Source organism: Callionymus lyra, chromosome 10, assembly GCF_982586985.1.
Source record: "Callionymus lyra chromosome 10, fCalLyr1.hap1.1, whole genome shotgun sequence".
Classification (NCBI taxonomy): Eukaryota; Metazoa; Chordata; class Actinopteri; order Syngnathiformes; family Callionymidae; genus Callionymus; species Callionymus lyra.
Window position 1 is genome coordinate 18,457,012 of NC_141827.1, and position 27,186 is coordinate 18,484,197.

The 27,186-nt window shown below is 38.3% G+C and overlaps 1 protein-coding gene across 7 annotated transcripts in view; it reads left to right on the forward strand.

Annotated features, from left to right (window-relative positions):
• magi1b (membrane associated guanylate kinase, WW and PDZ domain containing 1b) overlaps positions 1-27,186 on the forward strand; it is a 111,202-nt gene that overhangs the window by 40,818 nt on the left and 43,198 nt on the right. For all 7 annotated transcript variants that reach the window (XM_087801475.1, XM_087801478.1, XM_087801477.1 and 4 more), the window contains exons 2-4: positions 4,563-4,679; positions 23,743-23,862; positions 25,339-25,572. In XM_087801475.1, the coding sequence (XP_087657601.1) occupies positions 4,563-4,679; positions 23,743-23,862; positions 25,339-25,572 (471 nt within the window). The remainder of the gene's footprint in view (positions 1-4,562; positions 4,680-23,742; positions 23,863-25,338; positions 25,573-27,186) is intronic.

Consider the following 27,186-nt stretch of genomic DNA (forward strand, 5'->3'; position numbering starts at 1 on the left):
AAAATGTCAAATACAATGTATGTACAATTATGCTTATTTTCTTTATGAAAAATTCATACTCGCATTTATTTTTCATTAGTCAAAAAAGGTTTGCTTTCAAATGATGCTCACTATATGTTTGCTTTTTAAATGAGAAATTCATATAATTGCAAATTCTAAATACCATTTCAGCAAATGTAAGACACATCACTTCAATGCAGTTTTTACTTGATATAATGTCTGATTAGGAGTAGGAAAAAAGTATGAAGTTGTACTAAAACAATATCTAATGTTGAAAATAAATATGAAAAAGTTACATTTTGACATTAATTTTTCAAATAAAAATCTCATACCATTTTATTACAAACATCATTTAACATTTAACAGTAATGAGAATTCGTAAGTATCAACAAAACCTATTTAATGAATCTTATTGTTATGTATTCTTGTTATTAAACAGGAATAACGTCATCCTTTTTCTTTATTTTTGTAATTCCCTCATTATCCAGAGGGGGGAAGCAGATGCTCCTCTGTCGAGCGCTGCTGACGCTCATCCTTTGGCTGTTGTCATGGTTACTGATAGCCCAGTGCTGTGATGTTGTCTAGATTTTGGGCCAAAAAAAACAACACCTTAACCGTCTACTTTCTGTGCTTTAATTCTCGAGGCCGTGTCACATGACGACTTGTTGTCGTTGCTCTTTCATTAATTACGATGAGAAGCGAGGTCTCTAATAACCATTAGGGGTTCAGTCGGAGGTCTCCAGTCGAGGAGTGATTAGGACATATGGCGGATCAGATTGGCGTGATGAGGAACGTCAAGAGCACGTAGCGACCACCGACTGGATCCATTAGATGGTGATTAGCTCTGATGATCTGATTAACTTGAGCCCGGGATAGAGTGCTCACTTAAGACTTGATTACTTAAGACTTTATTTAGCCCGGGTTCCACTATCGTGCGTCTGCGAGTCTTGTGTGAAGTCGAAGTGATGACACGGATGACATGAGTTCAAATTCCTGATCCACACGTGGATGTAAACTCCAGGACTCCACAGAGATGTCTTAACTTAACTTTACTCATGAGGGATTTGTTACTGGGCAAGTGACATATTTTTTTTCTCCATTATTTCCGTTTTAATGATTATTACGGTCTAAAATCTGTTTTATTTTGAATTTTTTTTTTTCTGAAGTGACATTTACTCAACTGGTAGTTAAGTAAGTTTTATTTTATATAGCGTTTTTCCAGACCAGGGTCACAAAGCACTTAAACAATCAAAACAATATTCAATAAAGTATAAACTTTAAAGATCAAGATTAAACTGATAACAGGAGTTCCAGAAAATCAAGGAAAAGCCTGAACAAATAAAAACATGTGTTTATTTTTTATTGTTTTTATTTGAATGCCAACATTAAACCGAACTCTAGTAACAGATGTATTTTTTGCTTTGGTTACCAGTCAATGCAAACGTTTACGAGCTTTTAACACAAATTGTTGGCTTACAAATACAGTAGGATTGTGTATTGGAAACATCTGGCAATAACGTATAACATATGTCAATATTATATATTGCGTTACTGTAGCAACAACAGAGATTATGTATTGTTATATTTTTTAACCCCGTCCTGGCCAGGTCTCTCTTGTAAAAGAGATTTTAATCTCAATGACACTAACCTGGATAAATAGATGGATCAACTTCTTGATCCCTCTGGACGTCTCCTTCCGGAAATTGTTTATATAAAAAAAACAAAAAAAAACAAAGTATATTATTATAGTATTGTCCGTGTACTTGACTCTGGTTTTGGGGAATTTACTGACCACATGGCTCTTGATGAATTCTTAACTGTACTTACTTGTTTTGAAACCAAAAGGTGTCAACTGTATCCTCTCGTCCTTAGTCACTGCTGGGATTTCATTGTTCCTCCAGCAGCGGAGGATGTTTTGTCTGCTGCCAACTAGCGGCTGGAATATTAATTGCAACACCTGAATGAACAACAACGTGAATATTTGGATGTTCATTGAAAATAAAAATAAATACAATTTATGTATTTTATTCACACTTTATTGAAATGTAAAAGATAACAGAACGTGATAAAAAATATAATTTGATTTGAAAGTCAAAATGTATCTGTATATATTCAGGTTTTTTTGGATACAAAAGTATAAATATCAATCAATAGTATGGTTAAAAAAAAAAAAAACATGTTGCATTTTATCGTTTAACCATATTTTCTCACACCCTGTACTTGCAAATTTGAATTAAACAATATTGTTACGCCACAGTTTTCCTATCTTACTCTCAGATTATATAGATATCACCATGAATTGATGACCGCGTTGATAAATAGTTATTTTCTAACCACTGGTTAAGAGAAAAAACGTGATACAAGAATCAAAGGGACGTCTGTGAAACATTTGACACACGAGACATGTTGGTCTGCTGGAAGTGTCGTGGTCTGTTGTGGATTTAAAACGGGCAAACGCTCAGGATTCCTGCGAGCCCAGTGACTTTCAATTTTCCTTCATTGTGTTAAGATGTCGGCCAAAGACTGTCGACGACCGCGTCTACATGTCGGGGTGGGACGGGAAAGATTCCTTTTTTTTCACATTTTCTAAGAAGCAGCCTTTTTGATTTGACTGGCGGCCTCTGATGTCCCAGTCTTTGTACTGCGTCCTCTGCTGTAAATCTCTACCAGGTTGGCTGTGTTTGAAGTCGTCCCGTTCAATCTGCTCTGAAGACAAACATCTTACTGTCGTTTTCTGAAGCTTCCGTCAGGCTTTGTTTGCTGTCGTAATTGCAATCTAAGTGTGTTTGACTCGCTAAGTCTTACCGTGGTCAGAGCGTTGACCTGTGACCCCTGCAGCCGATTACTTACTCAGTGATACATCTCGATGGAAGACGGACGGAGCTGTTAGCGTGTGCAAACAAGCTCTTTGATGACATCAAAATTAACTCATTGTTCTTTAAAATGATACACAATTAGCTTTATTTATTCTAAAAAGAAGCTGCTTTTTTTCTTTTTTCTTGTTGACTCTCTCTTCGTCGTTTTCTATATAGTGTTTTGTGTTTGACATCTTTAAATGCATTTATCTAATAGTTTCTATGAATTTTCTTTCTTTAAAAGACTATAAAAGAACACATTTTATCGTTACGCAGTTTACATTGTTGTGTTTTTGGCGAGGTTGATTGTTTTTTTTTGTTTAAAATTTTTGCCTCGTCAATTTTTAAAAAATGTTTTCATGACGAGTTGTGGTTTATCTTTTATACCCTGAAACGGGTGTTCCCACCCTTTTTTGCACCAGTTTAATTCAAGCATTATATTCACAGACCAACCTTCTGATTAAAACTGTAAAAATAAATGGTGTATTTCAAATTTTTTCCTTCTTAACAGGTTTTTGTTTTTGGTAAACTTGACCGTAACGAGCGTCTCCACGTTGGGCTAATGTTACTTCAGTTAATTTATCGATATAAACTTTTTTTTTAGGTGATGCCCACCATCGTCAAGATTTAGCTGCACATGAGTTTAGTTACGTCTCAGTAGAAGTAGAAAACAATCCTTTCAATAATGGATGGGTTCAATGAGAGGGTGTGAGATGAAGGTAGAATGTTTTGATGAATACGTTTGTTACTGAGTTGTAGATGGTTAAGTTAGAAAGTGAGTTGGGAAATGATCTTATTTGAATTATGAGGCTAATTTCGGCATTTTTGTATCACATTTTTGAGTCTCACTCAGAACCACGCGATGTTAGTTCAGGGAGTGTTTCAAGTCCTTACACCTCCAGCTCAAAACCTGGACGCAACTCTTGAGTTCATATGCCATGATAACCTTTGTCACTTTTTTAATTTGTTTTTATTTTTGGCGCAACTACTGTGTCTGTCAATGAGACAACTAACAACTATGTTAAATTTTGGTTTTAAGTGTTTAATCGAATAATTCAATGAAAGGCTTTTTTTTTTTTTTGACTCAATGTATCCTTTTTGTGTGACGCCAAAAATAATGTTATTTACCAGTACATGAAGAAGTGCTCTCTCTCTCTCTTTCTCCCCCTCTCTCGCTCCCTCGCTCACATACACACTGTTTCCATGGAAACAGGATCCGAGCCTTTTTTGTGTGACTAGTTGTTTCCCTCCGACCACAAACACTCACAGCAGCAAAAGATGGCAGATAAATGATAGTGATGTAAGATCTGTTGTCGTTTCTCTCTCTCTCTCTCGGGTGAGGAGACTTGTTTTTGTTGCCCTTGTTTTACATCCTGTTCACACATGCTTAGCACCACTCATTCATAAACACACACACACACACACACACACACACGGACACTTTCCAGCAGAGCTGCCCCTCGGTAGCCTAATGTGTGTCTGAAGGCCAGATGGTCCAGCGATGGGAGGGCTGTTTGGTAGCGTAGCCGCCGCAGGTTTGGCTAGCTTTCTAGCCGGGAAGGTAGAACAGGGCTCACGGTGACAGACGATGTTTTCAAATCCAAACGGTTCACAAGCCAGTGTGTGCGTCCTGAGATCGCAATTGTGTTTAGATCTTTCTTGTTTTTGATTCCATGAGCTCACTCTCGTTTGTGTCCATACTGACAGGAAGTAAGCTGAACAAAGACCTGAAGCACTATCTGAGCCAGCGCTTCCAGAAATCATCGGCAGACCACGAATTGCAGCAGACCATCAGAGACAACCTCTACCGTCACGCCGTGCCTTGTGAGTCCTCCGCACTCTCACGCTCGCCCGGGACTATTGTCGGCTACGCATTCTTACACCTTTTTGGGGGTTTTTCGGTGGAGGTGGTTCTTCTCTCTTCGCTACTCTTGAATTGTTTATAAGTGTCTGATGAAGTCACTCTGATGATGGCTCAGATCAGATATAGTTTCCCAAACTTGAGTCGCACTCTTCTGACATCTGGATTGTTTTACTGTATTATTTGTTGTCGCTGCGATGGACATGTTGTTGACGGCCTCGTATGAGCCGACTCAAAGAACTGGTTTACTGGAACCCTTACCTCGAGGCAAGTTTTTAAAGTCATGTTAATTTTGACATGACTAGAACACAACAGCACGTTCTTTATCCTCCTACCCGAGTCCAAGAGGAGTGTCAACAGGTTGGACAGGTGGATCAGGAGCTGGCTCTGTGGTTGGCATGAAGCTGGACTCACTGGTGACAGTTGCTGAGAGGAGATCTTTGTTTGTTTTCCTTTGGCAAAAATCTGGTGATACAGTATGTATCACAATATAATACAAATATATTTGCAATACTGTAGGAACAACAATATATTTGTTGTATTGCACGATTCAATTAAAATGTTTGTTGCAGATTCAAGGGCGCAAACTGATTTTTTTTTTTTTTTAATCTAGAATATCATAACTTTAAAAGCTGCTGGGATCAATTGGTATCCTCTTGTCCTCAGTTTTGCGGAATTTCATTGTTCCTTTAGCTATGAACTTACTGGCTGCTACAATCTAGCAGCTGGAGTTTTAATTGCAACCGAAAAATAAACGTATAATGTGAATATTTGCATTTTAATTGTTAGAAATTAAAATTGTATTAATATTACGTATTGCAATGCAGAAGGCATGGAACAAAAGTGTTGTTGGATTCTAATGATCTGAGAAGCTTAACAAGTTAACAAATAAGAACGTTTTAAAGCTATGTTGATGTTAAGTGTCTCTAAAATTGATCTTGGACCACCATTGTACTCATCAGTATGTGTCTGTTTGTACAAAACTAAATTAACTGAAAATGATTTGTTTTTCTGGGGAGGAAATCTTGTTTACCATAACCACGCCCACTCTGCTTTTATTGGTCAAACATCGATGTTTGTAAAAGCACATGATCAATCCCGAAAAAGGTCCACCTCCAAGGGACTTATTGTATAAACGAAGCAGGCATGATTACAGCAGGTTAGAGGAGTGTAGACCATTATAACGTCACAATGGACTCGTAACATCTTGTTTGCTGGGATTTCAGACGGGGGAGAACTTTATAAAGTAATCTTAAAAACATGGTCATGATGAGAGACTTACTGCATCTTGGAGAGGAAAACTTCAATATGTCATTACAGTCATGATAAGGTAAAGAAGGAATGATGAGGGTTTTTTTTGCGATCAGAAAAAAACTCCACATCTCTGTCTTGAGACGGCATATGTGTTGAAATGTGATCGCGTTTTTATAGTTTGCTGAGGAAATTTAAATGCGGCTAAATACGCTTTTCATCCACTAATATGCTGAGATTGTTTTTCGTTGCTCCGAGAGAACACTTCACACTCGCATTCAGCTCGTCATTCTCTGAGCCGTCAGTATATCGCTGCCGTGCTTTGCAGTTAATTCCACCGTTGAAAGCGGCACATCTCATTTCCCGAGCTCATGTTGTTCTGGAAATTGTTCTCATCCACTTTTTCAATTAGTTTATTCACGCGCCCTTGCTCAAATGACTTAATGCGTTCTGGAGGCTCGTTTAAAGGGACTTTATGTGCATTACCAGCCATATGTCAGGCCCGACACCAGTGGTCGGTGGGGGTTTTGGCCACAACGCTGGTTTTTAATCACAGACACGACCCAACAGTAAATACGCAGAAACCAACCATAAAGGTGTTTAACACTCCCGCACGGGTGGACCGGGTTATTACGGCACTGAAATATTCATCTAACAGATTGGAGTCGGTGTCACGGCGGGGTCAAAGTGGACGTATAAATCTCTGCTCATACACGAACATGCTCGTATAACACAAGGCCGACGCGGTCGTTCGATTTAAATGACAATGTATTTGGTGTCGGTACATGAAGTACTAGAAAATTTTCCTCCCGAGTGATCTGCTCCACTCAGCATCTGATGTACTTCTTGTATAAATATTCAATGTACGTCCTGATCCACATGTGGGTGGAAACGAAATTCATGCCTTTCATCGATGTATAGATATAGGGTTTGGCCTATTACTTTTTGCCTTCTGTATTTTTCGTTTTAGGAACCCCAACGTCAGATTTTAGGGCTCAGCAGAGTCGCTAGACTAGTAGGGCTGGAGCAAATTGTCCCACTGGTTTGTCGGGTCGCTCTCTAAGTCGTATGACCCTTTTCCACCGGCTCGTCTTATTCCTACTCTACTCTACTCTACCCGGTTTGTGTTGTTGTTGCACTAGTATTGTGTGTCGAAGGAGTACTATTGGTCAGCAGTAAAAAGGAGACATTGATCGATTAACGGCCTCTGATTGGTCAGAGAGTGACGTCACTGAGTCACAATGGGAGTCTCAAGTCCACAAAGTTTTTCCATGGTCCATGGACGAGGTCCATACCCTTTGAATGTTAAGTACATCATTGCCAATAAGGTTTTGTGGCGTTATGTTATAATAACCACCGCCCTCTACGAGGAGGTAGTAGGGGAGGTTGAAGACGACACAATAGTTTCGAGCAGAGTCAAGACCAGTAGGATGTTATTACGTTACCCAAAAAACAGGTTTAAACTCCAACGAAATAAGAGTACTCACCCTGTATGTTTGACGTCTCGACCAGCATTCATGACTAGTGAGATAAGAGAGGTCACTGACCAGGTACCCGCTTGTAGGCGCAACAAATGTAGCATCACTTACTATCCGAGCTATTGAGAAGTTATTTGCACGGGAACTAGCAAGTGTGGAATAACAATTCCCTTTCAAAATAAATTTGTAATCTTATTATTTGGCTTGAAAACAAAGTTAGTTACGTGGTAATGTTCTTACGTTGCTGATGAATATTGTGTTGTAGCATAAGCTCATGCAACTCAACAGCATACAGACACATAAAATAAATACTTTTATTGTGATCCTTAACAATATTTATCTTCAAATAAATCATTAAAAATAATTAATACCAATAAAGGACTGACATGTAGCATATATCAGACTAGGAGCTCATTTCATTTGACTCCAACACTTAAATAAATGTAGTGCCTCTCTGGGGATATTGATCCAACCTGCTGATTCCTAACCACTCAGCCAAGTACCTGAGTTGTTAAAACTCCAAACATATTTTGAATGAACAACACATTTGACACCACAGTTATACGAAAGTGGATCGTGATCGTACTGTGATGATAAACTCTGATGATAGTAGGGGCTGTGAGCAACGACAGCATTAAAAGTGAATGAAAAAAACTTCTAAAGTTCAGATAGAATTCAGGATAATTTGAAAACTTTATTGATCTTCTCCTTACATTCAGGATTTGACTCCATAGGGACAACAAGTGCGAATTTAAATATGTATAGTTTTCATGACGGGTGAGGCAACAAAACAGGAAGTTGGTGCCCATGATAGTGTAGAGCTCTCTAGCGTGATACTATGACCATGGTATTCAGGTCATTGAAGTGGTCAGTGAACCCTGAAAGTGAAGTCAAGAGAGGTCAGGACGTGAGATTAAAAGCAGGAACATGAAAACTTTATTCCCCACAAAGATCTGAATGTTTTCTAAAAAAAATCAATAATCATAGTCATCGAGCACATCCCCCTCCTGGCTGTTTGTCCTTCTGCTTTCGTGTGGTCAACCTTCCCACTCGCCCATTATCCCCGCTGACCTTCCACCCCCTCCGTCCTTTTCTCATGCTCATACCCCCTGCCCCCCCATGACCCCACCACAGCTCACGCTTTTCAGCTGTTCTAGTACTTTTTCACTCACTATGTTTTTTCGGGGGGCTTTCAATCTTCTAACCACGCGGTGCGCCGCTGTCGGCGTGTCGAGTTACGGCGCCTTGGCGGCACCGACGATTGGACGAGCCCTGTATATAGGCTAAGAGGACGGCTCACAGGAAAATGGGGGACTGAAGCAGTGGATGGAGATGGGGGTGGGGTGGAGTCTGGGAGTGTAAAGGGGGGCAGGAAAAAGGGGGTTAGGTTGACAGGACTTGCCATGCAGCAATGCAAGAGACATTTAAACAAATGGCTCAAACTAGCTGCTACCAAAAAGCGATCATTGTTTAAATGTCATTGATAAATGACCCACATCATTATATACTTTTAAAATAATTAACTGAGCATAGTTTACGGCCTGAGTAGAATTAAGGCTTGGAACCTTAACTTATAAATACTAATGTGTGTCCATTTAATACCTCGTGTTTAGTTGCAGTGATGGGTAATACTGCAAACCATGAAGTGGAGTTGAAGAATTATTTCAGCTCAATAACCAGATGATACTCTATTTTGTCCAGTCAGCAATATTGACTAGTAACTAAATTTTTATTTATTTAAAGCGGTTCGTTGGATTTTACCATCGTGCCTTTAGATTTGTACTTGGATATGCTAGCAATAACAAGCAAGCTGTTGAGAAAAAAAAATTGAGAGGTTAAAGGTGATCCATAAGGCAAAAATACATCATGCATGTAGTGGACGGTCACAAAAAGTAGAGAGAGGGGAAAAAAGGAAAATAACTGTACAAAGTTTATCCTAGCGTGAAAGAAATACCTTTGTCTTGTGAACATAGCAAACAGAAACTTGACTGGCACAAGTTTTTTAGTTGTGTTATTTATTTGGATCAATAGTATGATTAATATAAACTGTGAAAAACTACTTTATTACTACATGTTCCAAAACGTCGAGCCAAAAAAAGATGGAGAAAAAAAAAAAAGAAAACTGAAATAAACCTAAAAATACTGCAGACCATACTAGTACAAATACTAGTATTTAAAAAAAAAATTATTATTTTTTTTTTTTTTGTTGTTAAAATGGCAACTAAAACATGTTGCAATAGAAACTTCAAAATTACAAAATAGAAAGAAACTCAGTAAAATGTGAACCCCAAAAATATCAGACAAAAATAAAAACATAACAGCTGAAAACAATTCATTAATTTAGTCTTTGTCACACACTCTTGCTCTTTCTCTAGGTCATGTTCTGGTGGTTCTTCAAAAGTCTGGATGTGTATCACAAAACGGAGAAAAACAACTTTTTGGAGAAAAAAAAATCAAAATGTTTGTGTTTAAATTCCTTGACTATATTGACTATCAACACTTGAGTATTAATATTTTAGCCTCTGTTCTCTTCATGCAGGTGTTTATTCTACAAGGATGTTGGTTGGAGAAAAAGGAACAAGAACGAATGGGGGGGTTTTAAGCCAAGGAGGAGGAAGAAAGGATGAGGGGGGGAGGTGGGCGGGTGCCTGTGAGATGGGAGACAGCGGGGCTCACTCACCGAGCGAGAGCGAGACAGAGCAAAAGCGCCACTGTGTGTGTGCGAGTGTGTGTGTGTGTGGGTATGAAACCGAGTGCACGACAAACCAATGTGTGGACGCTGCTTAGCTGTAGCCCCTGTTAGCTTAGCATCACAAAGCTGGACGAGGGAGGAAGGTGTGATTTTTTTTATTTATTTTTTTCCTCCCCGGATTGGATTTGTTGGGGGTCACATCTATGGAGACAGATCTGTGACTGAGGTATGTTGCTGCCGATGTCGGGGGTGGGGGACGGGGAGACAAACTGGGGGGGTGAGGACGATAATGGAGGCTGATGGTCAAACGGAAGTGTGTGTCTGTCTCAGGTGCGCCTTTGTGTCACTGAGCATACGTGTGTGTGTGTGTGTGTGATGCCCGTGGCCGCGTTAACGTGGTGTTGACATGATATTCCGTTTGTCCATCCGTCTGGGGCTCCATCCTCCTTTTCATCCCCCTTTTTTATTTAGCGTCTGAATGACCCGCCGCCCCCTTTTCATCCCTCCACTCCTCCGCTCCAGCGTGGCTTATGCTTTATTTCTGGGTGCGAGCGGATGACAATAGATGCACGTCAGGCTTTTCCACTCATCCTTCTGGCTTGATGTAGCTTCACGCTGCGCTGCTGCTCCTTCAGGTTTTTCCTCATCCTTCCATCTTTCCTTTTTTTTTTCCCCCTTCGCCTTCTGTAGCTTCATCTGTGAGCAGGTTTTGAGTGGAGGCCTGTTTTGATTGTGGTGTCGTAACGCCTGCTGATCATGGTGAGCCCAGGATCAGAGAAAAACACCCCGGGCCCAGTCAAAACATCCCCGAATCACCCCCCGGAAAATGTAACCCTCCTCTGAAACGCTGCCACCACCACCACCACCACGTGGGGGTCTCTGGAGAATCTAATAGCTGCACCCTCTTCTTAGAACACGGGCAGAAATGTAGCCACTGGAAAGTGCTGGAATCTGTGTCTCGTGCATTTTGGTGGGATTAACCCTTTATTGGGACAGATGGCTCCATCCCCCTGCCGAGCCGACGAACCCCGCTCGGCTCATCAAGCCCTTCCTGCAATATTGTGCTTAAACAAAAAAAAAAAAACACACACTGCCAGACTTGCCGCGGCCAAGATGGTGGAGGAATCTGTTTTGGTTTCTGGATACGACGACAGTCTGCCAGCCCTCTTTTCCTCGTCTGCTCGTGTGTGAATTTTGACAAAGCTCCGTGGAGACTTCCAGGCTCAGCATCCCCTCTGGAAAATGTGTTCCAAGTCTGGTAGAGAGACTGGGATCAGGACTGGAAAATCAGGTTTTCACCCAAAAATATCGCTGAAAATATTACTGAATATTTCTGAAGAGACTCATGGTAGAAAGAAGACACTCTACCGTCAATAATAGTTGTCAAGAGAGAAAGTTGATAACAATTTTAAACACAGTCCTGAAGAAAATCTACATTTATTTGAACAGTTTCTTTTCAAGGTCTACTTTAACATGAAGCATCTCTGTGGATCAACAACGACTCACAACCAAACCCCTGGTTTTCTCCTATAAGATACATGCAAAAATCCACTTTCTCTTCTATGAAATTTCCCTCTTTAACAATGACATTTTGAAAATCCTTTGTCGATCTTTAGAAGCTTTAACACGGATCGTAATGAGCCGCAGTACCGATATGCTGTAGAACTTAATTTTTAACTTTTTAAAGCTCTGTCGTGTAAATAACCGTCTCGTAGGTCGTGCGTTTGGGCCATGGATTGATAAAGGCTCATTTTATTTTATTGTACCTTATAACAGTTTTACACAATGAAGGAGCAAACTTCATAAATAACATTTATTAATGTTATTTACTCGTACAATGATCTCTCTTTTTGACAACCATAGATTCAAATCAAATGTATTTTACGCTCTTTAGTATCCTCTCTATCAGAAGGGCTTTGCAAAACTTCGTGATATGACGTTGACGCGTTGGTTTCTCACAAGAACAGGGTTAGTGGCAGATTTTCACTTGTCAAGAGGCAACTAATGAAGTTTGGAATGGATCAGAACTTGTTCTCCAACAGCTGTTTAGCTAATGTTAATATGAAGAAATATTTGCCTCCTCTACATTATAATGAGCAGCAAACTGCCACTTAAGCTTTAAACACAACATGCTCTTGGATGAAACGCTAATAAAACACAAGCATTATTGGAAAAGAAAACTTGTTTTCATTTTGATCTCCGTGTATGTGTCGTTGTTCTTTTGCGTCTACACTCTTTTTTACCTAGTTCAGCCTTTTGCAAGCCTGACATGTGTACTGGATAATATTTTGCGGAAATATCTTTACATCTTTTTAACTGCAATGTAAGAATACAATAACAAATCATGGGTATCGGCTGTAGTCGATTGACAAATGTGTTTTGATCGGTTAATTTGGATTTGTGTAGTTTGATTGGATTTTGATCATTTTTACTGAAACCACTGTATGTTATCATGTTACTGATAACTTAACTAGATATTGCCTAGTGTTTTATGTTCTCAATAGTCTGAAAGTGTTGTCAAAAAAAGCTAAAACAAAAAAAAAGAAGTTAAATCATGACAAAAAAGCATTTAAGAAGAATAAAAAGACAATCAAAAAATTTGAAGCGATCAAACATTGGCTATGAACATTAACTACGAGCTGATAGATGGGTATTAGCTCATTTAGTTAGCCTACCATAAAGGTTGTTTTTAGAATCTGACTATCCCATATCCGTAGATGTTCATGTGTGTGCATGTTTGCATGCGGGGTAGAGAGACCTACAAAAATAAGACTTGTGTCTCCAAAACCTTTGGTTCCCTGTGTTGTTAACATCTGAAGTATATCTGTCGGCTGGTATTCGACTAACTTGGAATACTGGTGTTTGTTTTTTTAGCAATGCAATCGTCACACATGGCCCTCACTATACGATACTGTTTTAAACAATGTAACAATAATGTTTCCCTTTGTTGTTGCTAGTTAAGCAAGACGGCGTCTGCACACTGCCTTACTTAGTTCCACATGTGAATCTTAGCAACGCTCCGATACAATCTCTCTTTGCCACTGAAGATGCGTCTTCTGTAGCTTCTTTTAGGTTAGGTTAGGTAGGTTAGGTAGAACTTTATTGATCCCGCAGGAGGTCTCCTTCGGGAAATTGTTTTTTTCCAATTAGACACAGCAATACAGCAATTATTCTTAAAAATAAGAACAAGAACAAAAAGAAATAAAGAGAAAGAACAACAAATCTCTAATTGATTGTGAAAGATTGGCCTCAACTACAAAACAATGTCACATGGAGGTTGTTAGCATCTGGTCTTGTCTACCCAATGGTTGTGTTGAAGGTTTTCTCTCGTGTCCTGGCATCAGAAGTTGTTGACATGCAGATGACTCTGATGCACGACTCCACCTGGTTACTCCGGTATCACATGAGGAGAGAGCAAATATTCCTCACTGTACCAAAGGTAGATTAAAGAAGATCACACACGGTGGACTTAAACTTGCACATGGTTGCACGTGACAAGAGTTCAGATCAGTGCATCTATTCAGTAGTGTTTGTAAACAACCACATTCTAGCATAATGCAAACACGATTATGCTAGCCTCACGCTAACCTTAACTATTTAACCCAATAGAAATGGGAAAAAAATTCAGAAAATGGATTAACGTGAAATCCAAATGTTATTTAAATTGTTCAAGATAAAACCAAATGCTTGTGTAAAGCTATTTAAATAAAATAAGTCCACATATTACTATTGGTTAAATGGGCAAACTAGACAGGGAAAAAAAACTTACACAACTTGTTTTGAAAGAAGACTTCAAGGAAGACAAACATGAGCATTGTCAGTAGAAAAAATGCAATATTTTAACGTAGTAGTTGTTCTGGTTCTTCTTATGTGACTTGTTGTTTCAAGATACCATACCATCTGGTACATTCGATCAAAGTCGTACAACCTGGGTGTCGTTGAGCCTTCAGGTGTGACCTGAATGTTTGACAATACTGAAGAAGTAACCTGTCAAGAACTTGAATTACCTGTTCACGCCACTCGCTTTTGTTACAGGTGCTGACTTTGATATGTCTGAGGGGGAAGTGCACTCTGGTTTACTTTGTTTTGATTTGACTTGTGCCGTTGTTTGTTCCATGTCTGTGTTGTTGATTGTTGGCCTGACACTGACCTCATTTGGGCTTTCAAGGTAAATATTACTGCAGATCTTCTTTGATCTCCCAGAGTCGGAGTCGAGAGCCGACTCTTGTCCTTGTGTCTACAGACCCCGTGTCCACTTGTGGGCAGTGACTTGACTTTTCAAGCAGCAGTTGAAGAAGTGGTCAGTCTGCAGCCTGAAGAAGAGTGCTCTGTGAATTTGTTGGTTCGGGTCATGCACAGACAGAACAGAAAAGCTAGTAAAAGTCATAATCTAGATTGTTTAAATTAAAATAACATGATCAATAGTATAACTTGTGTTTTATTTTGTATTAATAAAAGTCAATACCATGTTGATTTTTTTTTATTGTAGTTCAGTTACTCTGGGAAAAGGCAGATTTTTTAATTTAAATTTGATTGTCCTTCGTACGTTTTTTAACCAAACTCTTGCCACAGTGAAGTTTCTAGTAACTGTAACACTTTGAAGGTTTGTCCTATCTAGAAAAACCCAAACCACTCAAAGCAGAGAATGTCAGGGTTGTGCTTAGATGACTATCTTTACAGTAACCCGCAGTCCTGTCCAAACACAGACCAGATTCACCTGCATCAAGGCTTCTCATGGCAATAACTTGTGAAAGATCAATTTTTTTTTTGTTAGTTTGAAATTGTATTGCAATCAATCATCTAGATATATTTCAGGAATAAAGGTATATTAGTTTCAGTTTCAAGTCGCACCATTTGGATCCGAATTTACTGATGATTCCTGAACACGCTTCAGGACAAGAGGACGATCTTCCTCTCCTTCTATGTTTGATGATCTACTGACTCCTTCAAGAAACTTCTTTATACATTTTTATTTGTTCAGGCTTTTCCTTGATTTTCTGGAACTCCTATTGTGTTATCAGTTTTATCTTGACCTTTAAAGTATATACTTTATTGAATATTGTTTTGATATTTATTCCTTCAGTTGAAGTCAGCTGAAGGGGTTCTGGGATGTTATAGAGATGTTCAATAGGATCCTGGGAACTGAGAAAGTAAAGAAATAAAAAGGTGAATATATCTATCTAAAAAGAAAAAGCAAAATGTTTGAGAATCATAAATTGTGTTCCAGCTCCTGGAAGGTAAATCAACAAGCTCTCACTGGGTGGAGCAATGTTTCCCCAAACTCTTAGAAGGCCTAAAGTCAAATTCAGGTCCTCCCCTACGTTTGTCGAGCTAACACTGGATGTCATGTGGGAGACTAATCCGAGCCGCCTTCAGTCGCAGAGACAGCGACTATGTTAAAAAACGGGAAGACGTTATGGGGAATTTTTCTGGAAACTAAACCTGGCTGCGTTAACCATGTCACCATGGTGACAGAGGAGGACATTTGGACAACGTTTGGATCTCTCATGACAGCGTAGAGATATGTTTCATCTCCGTGGGAAGAGGAAGAAACCTGGGACTAACATGAGAGAGGTGTTCCAGTCCGGCTCACTGGACACCTTTTGGATTGAGAACAGAGTTCAGCTCAAGGACGAAGATGAGGAGGTCGAGGCAGGACAGCTCCAGAGTGAAGAGGAACACCGAGGTGGATCGGATGAAGATCTCAGACGAGGTTCTTTCTCAGATGGCAGCCGTGGAGTCGAAGAAGGGCAGGAAGGCAATCCTGACGTCGCCCTCGTTGACGGGATTAAATGTAGGTCAGAGCTGAAACCCAGGACTGGGCCTGAGGGATGTGGTGCCTGGTCTGGAGTATTCCTGCTCTCGTGTGCTCTCGGAGACACAAACAGATTCTTCACACACTGGGTTATTTTTGGAAAGCAGTGTTTTATGTCTGAGCTGATCCTTCTCCTGGGTTCCTTCTGTCAGCGCCGTCGTGTTTGACTTATAGTCTCTCTGGTTTAGAATTAGTTACAGTACAAGTTCGTTCTTTTGATGATGTCAGGGTTGACGCTGACTTTACAGTCAGTTTTTTTTGGAGGTGAGATTATTCCTTGAGCAGTTTTCAAAGAAGTGTCTGTTAATCCATGGAGATAAAATATCATGCCAGGCTTTCAGAAAAAGCCTGAAGATTTATTTTAAAGTTTAGGGAATTGTGTAAGTTTCTATAATTCCTGATCCACTACTGGTGGTTCCTCCAGTCTCCAGCTTCATGCTCTCTCCTGCTGAAAGTTCGACATATCATGTCCAAAATATCTCATGAACTGCCAAACATTTGTTTTTCTTTTCATCACTAGAGAAAGTAGTTACTTTTTTAATTTCTGTCCTGAGCTCCATGAGGTTGTACTTGTGATAAGTTTACTCATTCACATTATCAACATAAAATCTGGGGTTTTGGTTGCAGGTCCAGCTTCGACATAAGTTGTGCGACTTGTGATATTTGCGGTTCAATAAGGAAATGGTTGTAGTATTGCCACATAATAGTTGTGGCATATTCTTGTAATATTTGTGGAACAATAAGGTAATAGTTGTAATATTGCCACATTACAGTTGTGGCAATATTCTTGTAATATTTGTGGCACCATAAGGAAATGGTTGTAATATTGGCACATTACAGTTGTGGCAATATTCTCGTAATATTTGTGGAACAATAAGGCAATAGTTGTAATATTGCCGCATAACAGTTTTGGTACCATCTTGTAATATTTGTGGCACAATAAGGAAATGGTTGTATTGATGCCACATAATAGTTGTGGCATATTCTTGTAATATTTGTGGAACAATAAAGAAATGATCGTAATATTGCTACATTACACTGGTGACATATTCTTTTAATATTTGTGGCACAATAAGGAAATAGTTTTAATATTTCAACATGACAGTTGTGGCATTTTCTTGTAATATTTGTTGCAGTGTTGAACTAGAGACATGTCTTTGTCAAATACAACACGCAGGTTTCTCAGGCTCAGTTTGACAGACTGGCCTAAGTCACCCAAGTTCTGACTCAACCCTGGAACCTTATCATTAGGAGCAATAACCAAAGTTTCAGTTTTGTCCACATTTAGCTTCAAAGTGTTTTCACTCAGCCATTGTTATATTTCTACAATTGCGAACAATTGAAAAAGCTGTTCAGCCTCCGGGGTTCAGTTGGATCAAAAGAGCAGTAGAGCTGGATGTCATCAGCAAACATGTGTTAAGAAACATCAGGAAATCTCTGAATGATTTTACCCAGGGGAATCAAGTACAGTAAAACAGTAAAGGACCCAGAACAGAACCTTGAGGGACTCAACAACAACAACAGATCCACCGATTCAGACATTATTTGATTGGCAGGTACACTGAAACTGGGCCCAGAAAGGTATGATGAGAACCACTATAACACAGACCCAGACAGTCCCACTTCATCCCTCAGTCTTCTCAGCAGGATCTGGTGATCAACTGTGTCAAAGGCTGAGGACAGATCGAAGAGAACCAGAACAGTGAATTAACCCGAATCAGCCGACGTCATGATGTCACCGGACACTTTCAGTAAAGCTGTCTCCGTAGAGTATTGTTTGAAGCCAGACTGATTGTCTTGACCTCCTTATAAGCATCTATTTTATTGGGTATTGTATTGATTGTTCAAGCGCTTTGTGACCCTGGTATTAGAAAGCACTATACAAATATTATATAATATTCAGTATAATAAATACTATTATACTATAATACTATACTACTACTATTATATAAATCTTATTTTATAATAATAAATAATCAAATTTATAATTTAATATTATAAATATAATATTTAATTTATTATTAATAAATAATACATTAATACATTAATGTATTCCTTATTACAATAATATGTGTGGCACAATAAGGAAATGCTTGCGATATTGTCACATAACGGGTATGGTAATGTTTGTGACATTGTGGTAGAATAGGGAAAAAATTGTAAAATTGCAATCTAACCCTCATGGCCTTATCTTGTTATAGTCGTAGCAGAAAAGAGGAACTATTGTGATATTGCAAAATAACTGTATATAACTGTAAATAAAAGTGGCTTGTCCTAAAGGAGTAATATCGAAGTAATGCGTGCAGTTTCGTAATTTAGCAACAGTTTCACAAATTTGAATAAGTTTGAGGTCTCTAAGTGAAACCCAAAATTAATTAGATGGGAAATGAGATCCGCTGTGAAAATTGAAGTATTTTAACCTTTTTTTTCCAGAGGCAATACGGAATTATCCGTTATGGCTATAATTTAGTACATATCTGAGTGGAAATGGATGATATTTGTCTGATACCCTTGCAGATTAGAAGGTGTTTGAATAGAAGCCGGAACCCTCCAGTGGTTATATACACAACTAGGTGTGACTGGTTACACAACTTGACTACCAATGTTGGAAAATTGTAAACATTGACACCTGGTTATCATGAAAATATGGAACCTTCATCAAGTCTGTTCTGAGCCATCTAGTGCTCTGTGCTCTATAATATCTGGTTTTTATCAACTAGTTAAACCACCCTTTGTTTTTTTTGACTACCGTATTATCCGCACTATAAGGCGCATTTAAAAGCCTTTAATTTTCTCAAAAAACGACAGTGGGCCTTATAATCTGGAGCGCCTTATATATGAACATTAACTGGTGAGTGACTTGTTTGAAACATTTCTATGACACTGAGCCGACAGCTGTGGGCGGGATTCCGTCATTGCGTCATCACGGGGTGGGATTAATGACACGTCACATCATGGCGGAGATCTGTAGAGTAAGATTATTGCCACCGGTTTTAGCGAGTGCGTCTTGGTTGTTGTACACTCAAAACATTTTTTTGCGCAAAACCACATTTGAACGTGCGTTCAACATGTCATACGTGCGCGTTGAATATAAACGTTTGACTGTATCTTCTATTTTATGCGCCTTATAATCCGATGCGCCCTATTTATGAAAACAATTCCAAAATAGGCCATTCATTGAACGTGCACTTTATAATCCGGTGCGCCTAATAGTGCGGAAAATACGGTACCTACTCATCTCTGAAATACTTTACAAAACTTTACAAGTCCATAACTTCACATTATAGAGTGGACATTGTAAAATAAGAGTTGTAGTATTAGCATTCAAGAATGATGGTGTTGATTAGTGTAGTATTATTAAATAACCAATGTATTGTTGTACTTTCTCATAACATTTGTCGCAGTCTGGTAACGGTTGACGTATTGCTCCGATTGTCATGTATCGGTTGTTTTAATACTATATACAGGTATTGGTTTTATCACGTAGCGGTTGTGGTACTGTCACATAAGAGTCCTGTGAACTTCTGTCAATACATTTTTGAGCATGCAACATGGTCAAAAGTTACAGGGAAGTTATTAAATGTAATTTTGGAAGATGTAAACTTGCTCTCTCTCCGTCTATCTTAAGTCAAGTTTTAACAAGCATACAGCAAAGTTTACAAGCTATAAAGCAGCAAAAGAAGTGTCCTCAAAATAGTGGTTTTCTAAATATAGATGAGCTACTTAAATCTCAATGTTAGTCGAGCTCCGAGTCTCTCGAATGTTTGCTTCACATCATCAACAGAGTAACCCTCGGATTATGTTGCAGTCGTGCTTCATTCATGTGTCAATACCTGATTCCAGACTAAACCAGGAGACCTCGGGTGACTTGATGTGTGGAGGTGTTAGTGACTCCAGTGAGACGATTGGACGATCAAGTGAATGATGCTGTTGGTTAAAGACTTGGGACATTATCATGTATCGTATTGTGATTCAAAGCTTTCAAGTAACATGCGATTCATTTTCTAAAAAGAATTTCTGATTATTTCCCTTTCATAAAATCTTCCTCAGCTCTTGTGCTTGTACATGTTTGGCATCCACGAGACTAGAAATTGATTTTGTGTTTCTAAACCTTCCAAAAATGAATGGAAAGTTCTGCAAGTGATTGTATTGGTGTAAAGAAGTTTTTTTTCTTCTTCTTGATGTTTCTCGGCACGCATGTCAGACTGGCACACGATTTGTGACGTCTTTTCGCGAGCCAAGGAATCTGAGTCATCCGGCTGCTGGATGCTCCAGAGAACACGCTCCATCAGTGTTCTGCTCTGTTTCCTCGGCGTGACGGGACAGACCGGGATGGAGACGGACGTGGTGCGGAGGTTATGCAAAGTTCCATATGCTCGCTTGAGAATCTAAATATGGGATGTACGAGGAGAGAGACGGTACAAGTGAAAAGTTCCTTCCCCGGGCAGTGTTCTGTGAACATCAGGAGCCTTTGATCAGATTTCTCACCGCTCTTTAGCTTCTGTCGTAGAAACATAGTTGTGGTAGACCATAATTACTGGAAACACACTCAAGTTTGAAGACCTCTGCCAAGCATATCTACCCATGTTTCATTAGACCAACATTATAAACCTACATTAATTTTATCTATAAAACGTAATACCTTTTAGCATTTGAAAAAAAAATGACAATGAGGTAATTGGGACAGTAGGTGGCGGTAGCATTCCGGAATTGGCTCACACAACACAGCGTGTCGACGAGAGTTGTTTTGTGAGCTGCTAAGTGGCTGGAATGAGTTGTTCACAGGGTAGCCGGGTCACCTGGGAGAGACTTAAAGTAGAACAGCTCCTACTCTGCTGGTTAGCGTCATCAAGCAACATATGAGAGTGTGTGCCCTGGTGGCCACTATGAGCTGGACCTTCATTAAAGTCACTGCAGGAGCCCTCACATCCAGGTCAGCAGCCTTTTTACTGACTCCATCACAAGTGCTCATCTTATAAGGGAAGAATTAAGAAAACTTAAAATAAATATAAGCGTATTTATCAATCTTTGATTTTTCTCCCTCAGTAGAAATGTTTTTCTAGCTGTTGCATAGTTTTATGATCTCATTTAATTTATTTACATTTTACATATTATGCCATATAGATTTGTACAAATAATTCATATTTTTGTAATTCCTTTTTAATCACATTTTTGTGTATATATTTTTTTCAAATATGTAGTTAGTTTTCGTCCCCTGATACTATTTATATATTTTTTCATTTTTTTTATTTATCTTCTTCCACTGTGTTCAACTTTGTACTTGAAGCTCCAGATCATGGGTGTGAGGCCTGGAGCTCTTGAGCTCGACGTCCTCCTCACTTGGTCTCCAGCCAGGCTGCTGCTTTTAAAACCCTGCTCACAGTTCTGTGTCCAGTTTGGATTCTCAATGACGACTGGTTTATGAATGGACCTGTTTGTTCTGAGGTGGCGGTGGAAAGAGCTGCAGATGATCTCGTCTGATCGCTGCAGGAAAGTTCCTCTCTTGACTTTACTCTCTCTGGATCGTAAAGAGTGAGGTTCTTGACATTGTTGTGCAGCTCATGTGCAATAATGGAGAACGACAATAGACATACGACCGCACACAGTTCAATATTGGTGAAGTATGTTACACTTTAAACAGCGATGATGTCACTCTGGTTCATCATCTTTGGTCCTGATGAAGAAGAACTCAGAACTCTACGACAGGACCTGGTCTATGACCTGGAGAAAGCAGGGTCCGAAGTCTCAAAGGAACCACACACACACGACACTGGGCCAGGCCTTCTGAAGTTTACTGATGACCAACCATGATCCAGAGGAGGGAAGGGAGAAGGTCATGTGGTCTGACGACTCAAAATAAAGCTTTTTTGAAGCGTGACAACTATTTAAAACATTCATCCAGGATTAGTTCTATAAGAAGCATCTCAGTCTGTAGACAGGATCCCAGTAGAGAAACTTTGGTTTGAGCTGAAAGTCCACAAACCTGAAGGACCTGGGAAAGATCTTAATGGCAATCTGATCTTTATAATGGAAAACCAAGGTTTCTGTGCCAGACATTAATTTCTCATTGTCTGATGTGTGCCATGAAATGTCAAGTAATTATTTAAAAGTCATAGAAAGTGAGTTTTAAGGATAGTTTTTCTGTCTGGATTCAGTTTTTTGGATTCAGTCTCTCACAGTTAAAGTGTAGCTATGACACGCTTTGTCAATAGGAACCTGCAAAATCAGCAGTTTATCAAATACTCCTCCCTATGGCTCACTCTTATGCTCTGAAAAATGAATGTGTAAATGACACAGTACACAATCTACAAATATAACTTACTTACTTACACACACCTGCGGTATAAAAGTCTTACTATGCTGACTCGGTTTACTTAAATCAATGTTTGAGGGACCATCAAAGACACGACTGAAGTAGCTTTGGAGTAAAGACACAAACTCCTACAAGAGACCAATGGTTGTTGCATCCTTTTCACATTTCACATTTCAACATGTACGGAGAATCAAGAACGTTCAAGACAAAAACTATGTATGAGCAGCTCAGAGGTCGGGAGGACCTTTACATTTTTTTTATTATATTGACCTTTTAACTATATATTTTATTGAGTATTATTTTCATTGTTTTAAGCGCTTTTTGACCCTGGTCTGGTAAAGCACTCTATAAATATAAATTACTTACTTTAATAATCTCCGTCATCTTGATCGATGCCATTCGTACTTAAGCATTTGATCTATTCCACTCAATCCAAACGGTCAGGCCTAGTTAAAAGTTGTGTAGAAGCTTCCATGAAGGAAAATGAAAGTAAAACGGTGCCTGGTCTCGAAAAGCGCTATATAAATAAATATTACTTACTTACTTACTTATGATTCTTCCCATCACTTCTCTCTGAAGACATCCCATACATTCACAGCTAGCTTGTTTTGTTAGCTTTCCCAGTCAGCTTTGCTTTGTTTTCTTACACTGGTAGTTAGCATAGCTTGTCTCGTCATATTTATTTGCGTGTTTATTAATATGTGTTAGCTTGTTTTAAATGTGTTAGCTTGTCTTATTAGGTTTTCTAGCTTTTGTTTTTAAAGATTTTTAGATTGTACAGTAATTCCTTTAGCGATTTTATGCTAACTCTGTTAGCTTGTCTAGTCATGTTTGTTTGTTTGTTGTTGAAAGCGTCTTAGCTTGTGTTTTAGAATGTGTAATACTCTTCTTTAGCTTGTCATAAAAACTTTTTTGGCTCAGCTAGTCATGTTTGTTTGCTTGTTTTTAACAGTATATAAGCACTTTGTGTTTTAAAATGTTGGCTTTTCTTAGAACATTGTTTAAGCTTGCGTTTTAAAGTTTGCTGGATTGTCTAGTTATCCTCTTTAACTTAAACTTATACTTACTTGACTTGTGTATTCATGTTTATTTGCTTCTTTTTTGGAGTGTGTTAGCCATTGTGTTATAAATATTTTAGCTAGTCTTATTTGGTTTCCTTTTGTTTTTTAGATTGTCTGATACTCTTCTTAAGCTTGTCATATAACCGTTGTTAGCTTGTCTAGTCAAATTCGTTGTAAATGTTACATAAGGTTACTTGCATCATGTTTAAAGTATGTTAGCTTCTCAAGTAAACTTTGTTAACTTGTCTACATATGTCTGTTTGCTTATTTTTCAAATGATATCCTCACTTTGTCTTTAAAATGTTGTCTTGTCTCATACAGTGTTCGGCATTTAGTTTTTAAGTGTGTCAGCTTGAAATACAGTTTGTTTGTCTGTCCATCACGACCATACTAATCCGAGGTGTCTTCATGTCCAGGTACAACCCGACCCCCTCGTGAAGGAGAAGTCTCTGGTGTGGACTACAACTTCCTGTCCGTGGGGGAGTTCCTAGAGCTGGAGAAGAGCGGGACTCTTTTAGAAATCGGCACATATGACGGTAACTCATATTAAACCTTCCTAAAACTCTCATAGTGTCTATCCATCTCTATCTACCATCCTTCCCTCACTCCTGAACAAAACCCCCAAATACTTTGAACTTATCCACTCGAGAAAAGATCTTATGTCCAACCTGTACATTTCCGGAGCGTGTGTGTGACTCTAGTCACGCACAATCAGTGTGTAACGGACTCACACGAGCAGCTTATCCTCTCGTGGAGACACTGAAAGGTGATCGGTGGAACAGCTGCTGCCGTTGACACACAACAACCCATAAAAACGGTGTCGCTTCTACTTCACCTGCCTCCAGATGACTCACCAAGTCTGCTGAAAGTCACATTTTTAAAAGTGCTTTGCTTCCATATATAGGCATCTCATCCTTCTGTGTGACAGGAAGTGAGGAACACCGTGTTTTTGTAACTATTTATAATTTAATTATTGTTGTTTTTGGATTATTTGTTGTTTTTTTCCATAGTGAAACACTGTTCCACAATTGTCCACCAGATTTAACCTGAGACTTATAAATTTAACTTAAATATTTGCAGGTCATACGTTGTTAAATTGAATATAAAAGTTATAATTGACAAGTACATTTACATTATTCATTGCCTAAAATTAACACATTCCTTCGAAAATATAATATTTAATTTTGTAAATGTGTTTTTTTTTATAATGACACAGGAATTCCAGTATATTTGCAAAACAATTGTATACAATTAGCATTTGATTGAAATAAGTGAATTTGAATGGATATGCAAATATGATAATTATTAATAAGATTATTTTAACATATTTGTTAAAAACATGAAAATAATAATAATAGTTATATATTTTTTTTATAAATGGGGATTTTTTTATGTTAATAGAATATTTTTTTTTACAAATAATGTAATAATAATAAACTTATAATTCTTGAAGTTTTAAATTTAATATAAATGTTATACAGTATATGACGAGTTCATAAAGTAAAATAAACACTTTCATACAAACGATGATAATGTTTTCAATATGGATTTGGATGGTTTTCTTTTATTCGTTTTTTTCTTCAAAACCAGAGGAAAATGATGGTATGTTTGCAAAAAAGTCTATACATTTAGCAATAAAATTCGAATAAATGTATTTGAATCGATATTCAAATGAATAATATGGAGATAAGTTCTAACATATGTGTTAAAAAAAATTGTTTGACAAAAAACCCATTAAAATACATTTAAAACATATAAATGATAAAAAAAACAAGTAAAATATACTAGTAGTGCGGTAATATTATTTCAAGCAAATTAGTGCTGGAACATTAGTCCTTGTGATTTGGGTTGTTTTAATAAGTTTTAACACTGACAATCTTGCTTCATTTACATACCATCGTAACCTCCCCCCCGAAAAGACAAACTCACACAACCCGACCCCATGACCCGTCTCCTTCTTTTCTCTCTCTCATTTTAATCTCCCCCTCCCTTCCCGATTCTCCGTTGCCTAGGTAACTATTATGGGACGCCCAAGCCACCGGTGCAGCCCCCCGGTGGGAAAGTGATTAGCGGCAGCGGTGATGCTCCACTACCATACGGGCTCAGCGACAGCCTGCCAGGCTCGCAGAACTCCACGCCTCGACGCAGCAAGTCCTACCATGACATGCAGAATGCTGGAATAGGAGCAGCCGAGCTGACGCAGGAGGAAGACGAGGACCTCCCGGACATGAACAGTAGTGTAACAGGTACGTCACGCAGAGGAAGACCAACGATTCGACGATTGATCTGAACGCTTGACAGAAAAACCCAGTTTAAAGTAGGTAAAGTCATGTCAATATCTGGAAGTGATCTGCTCCTCTGTGGATCTGAAGATTTAAGAGCCACTAAAAATCCTGACTCACCTCTGGTTTGAAACCCCTCGCTTATAGGAATCCTTCATTTTTTTTGTTTTTTTTACACACAAATTGAAACAAGAACAACAAAAATTTTGGTTTTCTCTACATCAAATTTCATCAACTATTTTTCAAGTTTTTATAATTTGGTTACATTTTATGTACTCTTCTTTTTATTCCCTCAATATTTATTATATTTTGCACCACTATAGAGGGTAGTTTTCTAGAATTATTGTGATTAAAAAAATATATATTTTTGATGAAAGAATATACCTAGAAATATAAGGTTAACTAGTCAGTTAATGTTCTCTAATAAGTTTCATTACTTACTGAACTTTTACTTTGAAGCTGTTTTAATTAAAAGAAGGATTAAATATATATATAAAAAATACTTTGTAACTATCAAAAAGTATGCAAGTGTGAAAAAGTTAATTACTTTTTAATAGTTTTTAATTTTCATCAACAATTTCTCAATATTATGTATTTATTATTTCACAGTATTTTTTATGTATATTTGGAATGTCATTGAAAAACACAGTGGCATATATATATATATATATTAAAGGTAAGTATGCCACAATTTACTCATTAACCCAGGGTTATTGCTCTTTCAGTTTAGTTCAGTTAGTCTCATTTATTTGTTTTTGCCATCCTGCTAGCAATGCTAACTTCAGCAACTATTTATAGTTGGTGTTTCCCCCCCGAAAGAAACGATTTATATCCCACTATTGCCTTTTCATTTGTCACTCAGGTTCTTTTTAAGTTATTTCTCTTTCAATTTAGTCGTTTTATTTAATTGTTTTTGCCATCTTGCTAGCAATGCTAACTTTAGCAGCCTCTTTTTGTTAGTGTTTCCCCCGAAAAGATGAGAAGATGAATACTGCCAACTATCTGCAGGAAGGAGCAACTGCAGCGTATTTGAATATTAACAAATATTATAAATCCACATCTTGATTGTATTGGTTACGATCTATAAACTGTGGCTCCGGTGACCGGAGCGAGTTCTTTTTCTGAGACGTCCTGCTGTGACCAAAAGTTGTTTGTCCTGCTCGTGTTTGTGTGACTCGCAGAAGTGTCAGTCAAGTGTGAACAGACACGACAGGAAGTGAGGTGACAGACTCGCAGGTTAAAGTGTGAAGCGTCAAGTCAGCGTTAATTCAGTCAAGCTCTTTACTTCAGCTGTCGTCGGATTGATTCTTTATTCTATTTGCTTCTGTCACCAGGAAGTCATTATCAATCTGACTGTGTTTTTGTCAATTGCTTCTTTTCTTTTATCACAGTGATGCTTGACAAACATGTTTTACAGGCTGGAAAATTGAAAAAGAGATTTAATTGAATTTTTTTTGGAAAAATAAAACTCAATTACAAAACATTGACCAAAAAACCCAACATATTATACATTAATGAACTCTTTATTAATAAAGGCAAAAGTTTTACAAGCGGGTATTAAAATTAAATGCAATGAAA